We start from the raw sequence: 14181 nt of genomic DNA on the forward strand, positions 1-14181 counted from the left end.
GGTGTCACAGCTTTCTCTTTCCTGTGTTAGCCAGACCAACCCCTCTCCCCAGGAGCCCTGGCCTCGGAGGACTGCACATGGAGGCTCCTGACTTGGCATGTGCAGCTCATGACACAAAGGACGTTCTCTCATTAAATCTTCATTAGACTCTCACCCAGAGTCATTTTCCTACATATTAATGCATGTTTTTACTTTACTACTACATCCAGATCAAATTTCAAGAACGTTTTATGTGCAAAATCCTTGCTTAGCTTCAAAGAAAGACTTGACACTTTCATCTCCTCTTAGGAAACAAATGTCCCTACAACCGAGGAAGAGGACACTGAACGTCTTTCCTTTGTAAGGAACTCATCTGTGTCCCTCATCACCATTAGAAAAAATATAGTGTTCTCTACAAACCAGGAAGCAATGCCACTTCTCTGGGCTCTCTCTTACTCATTAGAGATAAAGTGTCGGATCCTTTCAGCCTTTAGCTTCTTGTTTTATGATCCTAGGATTCAACTGTGCCTTCCTCCAACCTCCTGTCACTCAGCACTAGATTACAAACTCCCTGAGAGAAAAACCATGTGATCATTGCCCTGGATCCTACCCACTTCTGCCACCGTGCCGGTGCCCATTCGGACACACCTGCACACTCTTATGGTGGACGTCAAGTCATGGAGTGTACTTTGAGCTTCCTCAAAGTACATGGTGCCTACCATGACCATAGACTCCACCTCCTCGGGATGGAATTATACCTGTGCACACCATCACACCCTGCTTTTTTACTTGGACCCCGAGGCTTGAAGTCAGGTCCCCATGCTTCATAGACAAGTGCTTTATGGATTAAGTCATCCTCCCAGCCCCTAATGTTTCCTTTTGACCACATCCTAAAACACAAGAATAAAACTCTGACACCCCCTGCCATCTATCTATTCCTGGCATGCAGAAGTTCTGTGCGTCCTCCTGGAGTTTCTGTTTCTCACAATCTTTGCCATATACATCCCCTACTCATCTGCCCATCCCCAGCCCCTGGCAGGCCTACGGGTATTATTCCTTCTCTCGTCTATACTCTGCTCCTCTTGCCTCTTTCCTGGGGCTGCCTTGACAGCCTTTCTTCTTCTGTTCTTCTATGTGTGTTTTTCCTCTAACTTCTGTTGTAGTTTTTCTACCTGTATGACCCTACTCCCTTCTGTGAGCTTGACTATTCTGCCATTATGAAAGTTCACAAATCCTTTTCTCCATAGAGTGCACACACACACACACACACACATACACACACACACACACACACACACACCACTTACTCCCTCCTTGCAAGCTTTCTTAGACTCCAGAACCCAAGCTGCATTTGGTACTTAACTTCAAATTGTCTCTTTTCCTAATTCTTCCACCTTCACCAGCAACTGAAGCAATTCTTATTGCTGATAGGCTAAAACTTTAGTGCCATTTTGAGTTTGAAAAATAACTTTACTGAGGGGTAGGTATAATATGCCATACAAATGTAAGGGCCTGAGGTCAGATCCCCAGCACCCATATAGATTCAAGCCAGGCACAGCAGTGTGACCATAGTCCCAGCACTAGGAGTCACAGACAGGAGTGTCCCAGAGGCCCCCCTGGCCAACCAGTCTAGCAAAGTCAGTGAGTTCCAGATTCAATGAGATTCAATGAGATGCCCTGTCTCTAAAGAGAAGCCTTTTCCTTGCCAACAGCTTGGTTTTAACCCGCCCCCCCCCCCCAGTCGCCTGGGCTCTGCAGCGTTGTAGTCCCCAAATAACACAAAGACGCTGTATTAATTATGAAGCTGTTGGCCTTGCTTGTTTCTTACTGGCTAGCTCTGACTTAAGTATTTATCCCATAATTGTTAATCTTAAGTATTTCTTACCAGAGAACTTTCCGGGCTTCTTATCCCTATGGTGGTTGCATCTTGACTCTCTGTGTTTCTCCTTCCCAGAGTCCTCCTGGACTCCTAGTCCCACCTATCTTGCTTCCCTATTGGCCAACAGTGCTTTATTGACATATACACAGGACTTCTGCATCACCCTGTCCATTAAAATACAACAGAGAGCGATTTTTAAAAAGGAAATCAACCTCTGACCTCTATACATGTGTGCACACACATCAATACATATTACAGCCCTCCCCCAAAACCTTTATTGAGATACAGGTATATGCTATATAGCTTTTCCTGGGGGAGATATTAAAAAAATCTATTCATCCTGGATAGAGAAGGCACCAGCAGACCAAAGAAAAGTTTCTAAGTGCAGGTTCCTGAAGCAGAAAGTTTAATGCAGCGACTTACAGGAGCTTGGGTGAACTGAAGGCCACTGCACCACTGGGACGTCCCGTGGGTTGCTTACTAATGGACAGTTATACTACCTGAAGCGAGAACACGAAAGCGGCTCCAGTGAAGAGAGACTATCTGAATCACCCCCTTAGTTGTCTTATCTAACCTCAGGGAGGTTAGAGGAAAGCCTGTGAGGCCACCCCCACTTCTCTCCACAAGAGCATATTAGCAAGCCAGTCCTCAAGGGAGCCTCCCTGTGGCTGACCACAAATGCTCTGATTCGAGGTGGCAATGGTCGTATTCAACCCAGAGGAAACAGATGTGCACCATCCAGGATCCTCCAGTTCATCCATTCAGACCGTACCACGCTAGTAGGCCTTGTCACTGTGACAAAATGCCTGAGGAAATCATCTCCAGGGAGAGAATGTTTATTTGGGTTCACAGTTCAGTTCTCAGCGAGTTGTCTGTATTGATTCTGGGTCAGGGGTGGGCAGAATTATTCTATTATGGGAACATGTGGTGGAGCTCTTAGAGATGCTCGCCTCACATCATAGGAGACCCGGGAGAGACAGTGGGAGCAGGACAATCCTTCAACAGCACACTCCTATGAACATACTCCCCCATCTAGGCACCATCTTCTAGAGTTTCCAACATCCCCTATTAAATTATAACACTCCCGCTGGATTAATTCAGCAATGAGGGAAAAGCCCTCATGATTCAGTCACTTCCTAAAAGCCTCATCTCTGAATCCTGCTGTGGACAGTGGGACTAAACTTTCAATGGGAGCTCTCAGAAGACCGTTAAGATTCAAGCCATAATACGTTCCATTTGGTGTCTCTCAGTATATTCAGACTTGGGTGCTTATCCACACAGTTAACTTGAGAACATTTTCCTGTCCGTCACAAAGGCTATATCAATTATCCCCTAATCCTCCCATGCCCAGTTCCTAGTGACCATTAATGTGTTTTTTCTCTATAGAGTTTCCTATTCTGGGCATTTTATGTAAATAAAAACACACAGCATGTGGTCATTGGTGGATTTATTCACTCAGCATGACATTTTCAAGGTTCGCATGTTTCAGTACTTTGTTCCTCTCTATGGATATTCCTTTGCACAAATAGATCACATTTTGTCATTCACCAGATGATGGATTTAAGTTGTTTCCATTTGGGGAATTGTGAAGGATGCTTCTGTGAACATCCACATAGAAGTTCTTAGGCAAACTCATCCTCAGTTCTTGCTAAATACCTAGGAGTACGATTATAATTCCATGCTTACTTTTTGAGGAGCTACCAAATTACCTTCCAAAGGGCTGGACCGTTTTCCACACCTCCAGTACTGATGAGGGTTCCAGGGCTGCACATCTTGTACAATGTCCTCTATTCTCTTTGTTGCAGTCCAGTCAACTTGCTAAGTATGAAGGGGCTTCCAACTGTGCGTTCTAGGGATGGCTAATGATTGCTAATGAGGCCCTAGTGGAGGTCATCAGAGGAGCAACCTCACCAGCCCTATTTGAGTTGCAAGCATTCTTTATACACTATAAATGCAAATTTCTCATTCGATATAGATTTCACAAACAATTCTCTCCTGTTGTGTGGATTGTCTCTTCCACTTTCTTCAGGGATTTTTTTTTAGAATTCATTTTTATTTACGTGTATGAGTGATTTGCTTGCACGTATGTGTGCACACCACATATATGTAGTGCGTTCAGAGTTTAGAAGACGACGTCAGATTCCCCAGAACCTGGATTTACAGATGGTTTCAAACCACCATATGGGTGCTGGGAACTGAACTCAGATCCTCTGTAAAAGCAGCAAGCACGGTTGCCGTGTGGTAAGACACCTCTCCAGCCCGTCTTCCACCTCAGGTTGGCCTTTGAAACACCACGTTTTGCGATTTTGATGAAATTCAATTTTTTGTCACCATCCTTTTGCTGCCATGTCCATCTAAAGCACCTCTCCGCCTAACCGAGGTCAAGAGAATGAGCCTCTGCGCTCTTATGTAAGGATTTAAGAATTTAGCGTTTACACTCAAGACTAGGATCAATTTGGAAACATTTTTGTATGTGTCATAAAGAAAGGTGGCCTTTTAACCTTATACATAATAGTTTATTCAAATTGATACTCATATATGTATATGGATTACAGTGTAATATTATAAAATATATACAGCATATAATGATTAAATATATACATAATTTTATAGGTATTGCCACAAACATTTATTTGCATTATGAATGCCCAAAGTCTTCTCTTCCAACCATTTTGAGATTATATAATACATTTTTGTTGATTATAGCCATCCCACCAGTCTACCTCTGTTTCCCCTCCCCAGTCCTTCCTAGGCTCTAGCAACCACCATTGTATCCGTACATGTGTGAGATCAACTTACATATGAGAACATGAACTATTTTCCAAACTCATCCATGCTACATTAAATGACAGATCTCATTTTTTCATGCTATATGTATATCACATTTTCTTTATTTGTTTACTCCAATGTCATTTTTTACATTTGACTATTCACTTGTCCTAGTACCATTGCTTCAAAATAGGAGTCTTATCTTTATTTGTTTTTACTTTTTCTTATTCTAACCTATTACCAAATTTTGGAGTTTCTCTCAAAATGCGGAGTCATACTTTTCCCATCAAACCTTCCTCGTCTTCTCCTCAAACCATGCAATACCAATAATTAGCCAAATCTGCACCCTATCCTTCCAGACTCTCTACCAAGCCAGGCCTCCTGGAGAGGAACTTTCAGACATGGAGCTGCATCGGAGCCCAAAAGAAATTTCCAATATACAAAGCCAGGGCAAAGAATCCTCCGACTTTTCTAATCTCTCCCTACCTTGTCTATACCCCAGCTTCCTAAACTCTGAGTTGCAACTCCGTATGGGGTCACATAACTGAACATGGGAGGTTGCAAACAAAATTGGCAACAGTAAAAAGGTTTGGAAGTGCAGCCATCCAAAACTAATTCAGAATCAAATGTGTGATGAATCTGAGGGGTTTCTGGCAGATTGAGGACATGTGCTCCTCCATGCTTGCAACTGCAGCCTTGGTTCCGAGCACACAACATGCATACTTTGGGCTGAGCATGTTGTCACACCACACAATACCAACGAATGAGGCTTGAAACACAGGTCAAATTTGAGAGTATTGTCTGTGATGAACTACAGTGCTTTTACCGCACAAAGTTCACTGATCTCACAGAAACGTAATGGTACACTCAGGAAAAACAGAGATCTTCCTAATACTGTCATTCCTCGGCATCTGTTCCAGATTTGTAGCTCTATGTATATTTATTGTATTAAAAATATCTGATCTTTAAAATGGTTGAATTGTTATGTTGATGAATTTTGTCATAGGGTTAGGATGGAATTTCCAACAACTTTTGAAATAGTCCTGACACATTTCTTCCATTTTGTACTATATTTTGATTTGATACAGTAATCTCAATGTTGATAGTTTTAGTATCAAAATATCATTCAGTTCTGAAAAATATTGAGGATGCTCTCTGCCCTGCAGTATCAAATAGACAACAAAGATTTAATTATGTAAAAATAAAAAACAAATCCAAGCATGGTGGTGCACAGTTTTAATCCCAGCACTTGGGAGACAGAGGCAGGGGGACTTCTGTGAATTTGAGGCCAGTCTGGTCTACAGTGTGAGTTCTAGACCAGCCAGGACTACATAGTAAAGCCCTGCCTGCAAAACAAACACAAAAACCCACAAACCACAGCACTTCTATCTCATTAGTATACAAGTTTGACTTCACCTTTAATAAATGGCAAAATTGATGGAAATTATCTTAAAATAACTATGATTTATTACCAATGTTTTGTTTGTATGCCTATTTTATAGATCATATACTTTGGATCATGTGACAATTTCTTGGGAGAAAGGGAGTTGTGGGTAGAAGTAGTTTAAGATCCCCTGGTCCCCTTGAGCAAACCCAAAGCTTCCCTTAGCCTCTCCTCTGGGATCCTTCTGCGTTTGTGTGTTATGTATCTCGAGGCAATCACTCACTATACAGCTTACACATCTGTCACACAATTCCAGCCCACCTCTCAACGACACTGAGCAGTTATTAAACGCCTCTGAAACTCACAGCATTTTGAATGAATGGCAGGTCAAACAAATGCTAACCAAATTCGGTGAGATTAAAAAACAAAAAACCCTCCTAGTTTTCTGCCTATTACACACTGACTCCATTTGGAAGCTTAAAGTCCAAGTTAATGTCTTCAGCTGGGAAAATCTCAATGGAAAGGTTGGTTCCCAAACCAAGCTCCCGGCATGACCTTCACTGGCGACTAAGCCCACCACACTAAGGACTTCCTGTCCAGTGCAGGCTTTAGGACGTCTCTGGTTTGGTTTGCACCTTAAACAGACTGCTTGCTCCAAATTCTGATGGTTAATTTGGAGAGTATCCGACTGCAATCCCTCCCCACCACAACCACTTTTTTTTTAATGTTTCAATTGAAGACACAAAGTTTGATCTCTTCCATGTTGAGATCTGAGAACAATGGCAGCTTTCTGAGGCAATGTGACTTCAAAAGGCCGCTGAGGGACCGCTCAGAAAATGCTTGCTCGTAATGACTGGAGCAATGTGCAGGCATCCTCCTGAGGCTCCATGCCCATTAGCACAGGAAAATCCATTCCTTCCCAGGTCTTTTACTAACCAGGCAGATTTCGAGCAACTGGAAGGTTGAGCCTTGAGGAGACAATGCCAGACCCAGCTGGGAAACCTCGAGGGCTATAAAAACCAATGAGATAAGTAAGTCCTGAGATGACCCAAACAGTATATGGGTTTTTCTTTTTAATTTGAAAGACAGGAAGAAAAAGAACATAAAGTCGGGTGGGTGTGGAGGTGGGGGAATCACAGGACTGTGGGAGTAGGAAAAATATAACCAATATATATTGTATGAATTTTTTCAAAAAAGGAAAGATAAAACTAGGGAGGGGTGACTGTCTGGTGCGTTTATGCTGTAGGTAGCTGCAAGTAAGAGCTCTCAGAAAGTATCAGGTCAGGCCTGAAACAGCCACACCCCAGAGCTGAGAAGACAAACCCAGAGCAGGACCTCCCCTCTGCGCCAGTGCGGGTGTGGGTTCATCTCCCCGCCTTTGCTGGCCCTCAGGTCTCACCCTGATGACTCCTGCTGCCCGCCCGCCTGCGAAGAAACCCGCAGCAAACTTCCCAGTCTCGGAACCCTGCTGCTCCGGGAGTAGTTTGGATTACCGCTCAGCCCCGCCAGCCGCCCGCCTGGAGAGACTGGCATTCAAGCTCCCCGCCCCCCGCCGCGGTGAAAGTTTGCTCCCACTTCGCCGCCCTCTCATCCCCACCTCCACCCCGAGGCGTGAGGAACGCGTAGGAGTTCCCGGGTCCGCGCAGCACAAATACACTCATCAACAAAGGAAAGCCCATTAAACCCTCCCTCCTGCGAGCTCGCCCCCGCGGGTACCTCTTTGAACTGACCCCCGCCCCGCAGCCCCAGAGCCGTTTGGGGCGCGCTGGCCCTCCCGGGCTCTCTTCTTCCCTCCCGGCGGCGCACTTTTGCAGCGCGCCTGGCCTTTGAAGTCTCTTTACATTACGGTACAGCAGCCACGCGCTCCTGCCCCACGCGGGGGCTTTGTGTAACGGAACTGACATTTGGCCTTGATACCTGTATCTCTTGGTGATTGCAACAAATTTCTAAAATAAATATTGTGCTTTGATCTCCCTGCACTGCATTTTTAATGGACGCTCCAAACATTCCTTCATTAGGAAGATTTTTTTTTCTTACTTTCCTTCTGGAGCTCCAATGCGAAGGGAGGGGAATTAAAGTTCTTCGAAGTCTCTCCCCAAACTCTCCCTTGGCTCTGGGAGGGCTGGAACTTTTTCAACAAATTCGGGAGTGAGGCGACTATGGTGCTCCAGAGCGTACTGTGCGCCTGGCACAGTTCTACAGACTTTGTATTTACTCTTTTGAGCCCACAAGCACTGTACAGAGACAGCACATTTTACAGATGGGCAAGCAGAGGCGTACTTACCAGGATTCTCAGCGACAAGGCGGGAAAAGCCTGGCTTCAAAGTTTGAGCGCTTAGCAGTCCTGCTTGGAGCCCCGTGGAAGGGTAGTAGCCTAAAAAAGCGGGAAAAGTTAACTTTTGCAACTTCGGAGGTGTAAGTTGCCTTTTTAGTAAAATAGCTAACACATTTGGTCATAGAAGATGCTTCCAGCTCGCTTTTCCGCCTTCCGGAAAAGACGGTTTGGAAAGGCTCAGAAAGAGAGAGGAAGGAGACAGCCTTCCAGTTTTCCCTGGCCGAGCTCCCTGACTTCAGCTGCACGCGAGAAATGTCTCCTTCTGGTCCCAGGTTCCTCCGGGGCTGGGTGCTTGCAATTGGACGTGAGAAGGAGCAGATCGGCCAGGCCCCAGGGCAAACCACTGAGTCATCTCCCCTTCCGGCTTGCACAGCACCCCAAACTCGTGTTCAGGAGGAGTGAGGCTGCGTGGATTGAGCTGTGAGGTGGCTGTTCTCTGGTCCACGAGTGACACTTCGTTGGGGAGAAGGAGGGGATGCTAGTATGGAGCGTGTGAGGCCTGTTAGCTATTTCCATTTCGAAGGTGCGCCCGGCGTGTGGGAGAATATGGGCCTTCTTCATGGCGTACTGTCGGGACTCTTGATGGACACCGACATGCAGTGCAGTCTAAAGCGGGAGAAGTTCCGCTAACCTCTGGCGCTAATTTGGGAGTTAGGCAACCAGGTCCTGGAACATCAGTCCCGATCGCATGGTGGTCCCTGGAAAGCACATAAACACTGCAAGTTGAGCTGGTTCGCAGCTTCCGGAGAGACTGGCGGCCTTGGAGATTGAAGATCCGGGAGGCAGAGAGGCCGGAGAAGAATCAGGCTAAGTCAACCTCACTTCTCTGTGCAGTCACCTAAACTGCCATTGCCCGGTCTCTGGCGAGACCACTGGCCGCCAAAGCAGTGAAGGCCTCATGTCGCCCCGCCAGTCTCTAGTGTATCCCTTTCGGATCCAGGAACTAGTAGGGGAGGGTCCTGGACCGAAGGCAGGCAGGAGGCCGACTGACCGCGGGGACCAGTCATCTTCTTCAAGGAAGTTTTGAAGGGGACGCACTCTGGAGAGAGGACTTCGGTGCACTTGAGACAAGGCACTCCTGAGGATGAACTTCTTTCCAACAACGGCAGGAACAAGACTTTGACTTTTCTTCCCTCTCCAGGGTCCTCCTCCCAGTGATCTATGGGTTCTTAAACTATGGGGATGGGGTGAGGTGGGGTGGGAAAGGGGACTACGGAGAAGCCCCCCAAGCCTTGCTGTCCAGTTTGTGGCATCGCGCGCGCCTTTGATGGTACCAAAAGAGGTTGCTAGCATCTCTAGCGATTCTCGATAGAAACTAACAAGTGGGAGGCTTGCCCGGTCCTGCTCAACACGCAGAACTGCTTGTCTGGAAAGTACGGTCCAACCCCACCCCCACCCATCCCGGGCTCCCACCGCCCCAGTGTGTGTTCCGGGTTGTTCTTGTGTCCTGCCAAGCTGAGTTGTGGGAAGAAGCAGAGTAAGCGCGGTGCGGGTTTTTCCCTAGATTCACTCTGCAAAAGTTGCCGCCCCAGGAAAACTTCCAGGTCACCGGTGGGAGCCTCAAGAGGACTCAGCGGCTTGTCAAGCGGGAGGGCCTGGAGCGTGTGCGCCACCCACTGCCGCCCTGGGAGGCCGCCCAGCCCTGCCCAGGGTCACAGAGCTGCCTGCGCCTCCGCCGGCAGCCAGGGGGTGGGACACGCGGCTGACCGGGTTTGGTCAATCCCACGCCCCGCCCCAGGAGCTCGCCCTGGTCGGCGACGTGAGGGTGCGGAGTAAGTACCGGGAAGTTACCCTCATCCCAGTCTCAAAGTACCGCTCCTGAAAACTGAAGGCAGATTTCTTTTTCTAGAGATAACAAAGACACTTTGTCACTTTGCGCGCTGCCTTGGTGCAAATCTTTAATTGCAAGTGGGGGTGGGGGGATCGAGTGTCCCGAGCAACCCAAGCGCGAGTCTCCAGGCGGCAAGGCCCCCTTTGATCAGGAAAATCCAATTATTTGTGTATATACATTTCCCACATAGTGATTACTTCATTAATTGTCCCGCCTTTATCTCCTCCCTTCCCATCCCCCCTAATAATCAGTTCTTTTATCCAGACCAACAAACACACCATAGGAGCTTTGTGGATTCAAAGGATTTGCTTTCGCTTCTGAAAGAGCCGCTATTCTTTGATGATTGGGTAGCGGCAAACTTCAAAGCCATAAATCTTTCCTCTGACTGGCTGGCGGCCCAGCAAAGCCCTTATCAAATTCTTGGAGGTGATCCTGAAGCGCTCAGACCGCGCGCGGGGCGAGCAAGCCGGGCGCGGGCGGGGAGCACTCGGAGGCACGCTGGGCGGCCGTTCGTCCTCGCCTTCGGGTGTCCATGCCTCGGCGGCCGCGTCCCGCTCCACTACGAGCGGCCTTCAAGCAGTAGCCATGGCCGCTGTGGCCGTCCTCCGGAACGACTCTCTGCAGGCCTTCCTCCAGGTCAGTGCTGTCCGGGAAGGCGGGAGCAGGTGGGAATCGGTAGTCGGGATCTGTGTGGGTACTTTGAGCACCTTAAATCTCAAAAGGACCTCCCACTTAAGGGTGCGCCTGGACTCAAACCTAGGCACACCAGTGCCAACTTGACAACTAACCTGGTGTGTGCGTGTGTGGCCTATAGGGAGGGATGCATGGATTTTGGGGGGTATGTAGATGTCAGAGTGGCAGAAAACTGGGTCCGAGTTCACCTTGCTGGGCTCTTCCTCTGACTTCAGCCTGGATAGGCCAAAGAGGAACACGAGGGGTGCAAGGAAATAGCTTATGATCCCACCACCCGGCTGTGGGTGTTTCCAGGCTCTTCCAGACCGGCCCGGTCCCTCTGCCTCTTCCTTTGCGCCAATCTTAAAGGCTGATTGGCGTCTCTTCGAGCCAAGTAGTTTAGCAGAAAGCGATCGCGCACCGGGGGTTCAGGTAGCACGGGCGCTGAAAGTTTCCCGGGACCGCTGGGTGCGCGCTTGAGGCACGGTGAGGTCTGGGGGAGGGACGGCCCGGCGGAGGAGGGGCAGGGGTATAATAGTGGGGGTGGCGGGCCTGCCCAGAGTCGACGCTTGGAACGCTAACCTTTTGTCTCTTCCGCCCTCCCTCGCCGCCGCCGCCCATGCAGGACCGCACCCCCAGCGCCTCCCCGGATCTAGGCAAGCACTCGCCCCTGGCTCTGCTGGCCGCCACCTGTAGCCGGATCGGCCAGCCCGGCGTGACTGCAGCACCCGACTTCCTGCAGGTGCCCTACGACCCAGCGCTGGGCTCACCTTCCAGGCTTTTCCACCCGTGGACCGCCGACATGCCTGCGCACTCGCCAGGCACCCTGCCTCCCCCGCATCCTAGCCTGGGGCTGACGCCACAGAAAACACACCTGCAGCCGTCCTTCGGGGCAGCGCACGAGCTCCCGCTCACGCCTCCTGCGGATCCCTCGTACCCTTACGAGTTCTCGCCGGTCAAGATGCTGCCCTCGAGCATGGCGGCTCTGCCTGCCAGCTGCGCGCCCGCCTACGTGCCCTATGCCGCGCAGGCCGCGCTGCCCCCGGGCTACTCCAACCTGCTGCCCCCGCCACCACCTCCGCCTCCACCACCCACCTGCCGCCAGCTGTCCCCGGCACCAGCCCCGGACGACCTCCCCTGGTGGAGCATCCCGCAATCGGGCACTGGGCCGGGAGGCTCCGGGGTTCCTGGGACCAGCCTCTCCAGCGCCTGTGCCGGGGCTCCCCACGCCCCCCGCTTCCCTGCCTCAGCTGCCGCTGCTGCAGCGGCTGCTGCTGCCCTGCAACGGGGCCTAGTGTTGGGCCCGTCGGACTTTGCGCAGTACCAGAGCCAGATCGCGGCGCTACTGCAGACCAAGACCCCCCTGGCGGCCACGGCCAGGAGGTGCCGCCGCTGCCGCTGCCCCAACTGCCAGGCGGCTGGCGGCGCCCCCGAGGCGGAGCCGGGCAAAAAGAAGCAACACGTGTGCCACGTGCCAGGATGCGGCAAGGTGTACGGCAAGACGTCGCACCTGAAGGCGCACCTGCGCTGGCACACGGGCGAGCGGCCCTTCGTGTGCAACTGGCTCTTCTGCGGCAAGAGCTTCACGCGCTCGGACGAGCTGCAGCGGCACCTGCGGACTCACACGGGCGAGAAGCGCTTCGCCTGTCCCGAGTGTGGCAAACGCTTCATGCGCAGCGACCATCTCGCTAAGCACGTGAAGACGCACCAGAATAAGAAGCTCAAAGTCCCGGAGGCCGGGGTGAAGCGGGAGAACCCGCGGGACCTATGAGCGCACCGGGCACTTTTGAGGTCTCTCCAGCCCGCCCAGAACATCCTTCCCAGAACCTTGGCTGACAGGCCCGAAACAGACCATCGAGGCAGCTGACCGAGAGGAACTTTTTATTGTCCTCCTCCCGAAAGGAAGCCTTGCTGACCGGCCCTAGAGCAGAGGGCAGGGCAGGTAGGGCTGGGAACTGGGACATGGTTAAGAACCCTAAGTTACCCCAAGACGGTTCCAAAGTCCGAGCCATCTCCTGCCTGGAAGACCTACCGTCGGGGATTCTGCCCCAGGCTGGCCTTGCTTGTAGGAGTCGCTGCTGAAGGAAAATAGAAGGGGCCTTGGGAGACTCAACACAGGGCTTGAGTTTTCGATAGGCCCGATTCGGGCTTTGTACAGGTTATTTAATAATAGCTTTGTTAAAGAGTAATTATAATTATAACACTAATAAATGTTTCTGTTGTTCTCAGCTCCATGCAGAGTTACAGCATGGTGTGTTTCTGTAAAGCGATCAGCAGTTGCAGCGTGAAAATAAATATGTTCATTCCAGGGTCTCCTCAGGAAGACCCCCGTAGAGCTGGTCTCCTCTGATCTTTTCTTCCTGGAGTCCTCGCTGAGAGGTCAGGTTTCACCCAGGGTCTGTTGGTCCCTGTGTGCAGCTTGTGTATGGCGTCTTTGGTTTCCAAAGCTTTGGGAAAGTGTATACTGGATGCTTGGGCAGGCACAGGGCAGCCGATTTTCAGGTAAAGAGCCAGTTTAGGTTTCTGTGCAACTCTAAGACTTGATGTGGAATTAGCTTTGAAAGTTTGATACCTACAGCACATAGCATGAGGCGAATCCCCTGCTGTTTTACAGTTGATGGTACTTTTGGAACCCTTGGAAGGAGCTATGCATTCTCGGGGCCTTCTCCCGGGTGAGGTTTTTAGAGGTAAATGAAGAAATTGACAGCTCTTATGTGGACTGGGCACTGTCCTGCTAACACCAAAAAAGGTAACTGTCACTGTTGCTGTATGCCAGCCTGGCTATATACAACTTGTTTGGTACTTCACACACAACAGCTAGATGGATATCTAGGTAGGCCAGGAAGTTTAATTCTTCCTGTAGCTTGGACTTCCTTTCTAATCACCTGACCAGACAGATTTTCTCAGGGAAGAGTCAGAAATGCTCCATCAAAGCCTAGAAATGTAGGAACAAGGCTTTTTTAAGATTTAGGTTTCTCACCTTTCTCTAATTTTTAAAAGTTTGAAGTCTTTTGTCTTAACTCATTTGTATTGTAACATTTGGGGTTTCAGCCCCAAAACTTAACAATCAGTTAAACTCTTCATTTAGAATCAGCACAACACAATTTAAATTTCATTACTGTTATAAGCCAGTGTAAAATAATGATCTTTTCATGATAGAATAGTGTGTATGTATTTATAATAATTCACAACCTACAAGCTTGCCATGAATTTTTGCTTGAAGTAAACTAAAGTGCAAATTTCAAAAACTACTATGGGTTGTTCTTGAAAGCTATGTAAATGAAACACAAACATCAGCATAACTGAGATGAGAATAACATAATCGTATGAAA

The 14181-nt window shown here is 49.2% G+C and overlaps 1 protein-coding gene across 1 annotated transcript; it reads left to right on the top strand.

Moving 5' to 3' along the window:
* The first annotated feature begins 10034 nt into the window (after positions 1-10034).
* Sp5 (Sp5 transcription factor) lies at positions 10035-13182 on the top strand. The gene is made up of 2 exons (XM_005065169.4): positions 10035-10813; positions 11475-13182. The coding sequence occupies exons 1-2, from the start codon at positions 10763-10765 to the stop codon at positions 12618-12620; spliced, it is 1197 nt and encodes a 398-aa protein (XP_005065226.1). The 5' UTR covers positions 10035-10762; the 3' UTR covers positions 12621-13182.
* The last annotated feature ends 999 nt before the right edge of the window (positions 13183-14181 follow it).

Source organism: Mesocricetus auratus, unplaced genomic scaffold (genome assembly GCF_017639785.1).
Source record: "Mesocricetus auratus isolate SY011 unplaced genomic scaffold, BCM_Maur_2.0 Super-Scaffold_100004, whole genome shotgun sequence".
Classification (NCBI taxonomy): domain Eukaryota; kingdom Metazoa; phylum Chordata; class Mammalia; order Rodentia; family Cricetidae; genus Mesocricetus; species Mesocricetus auratus.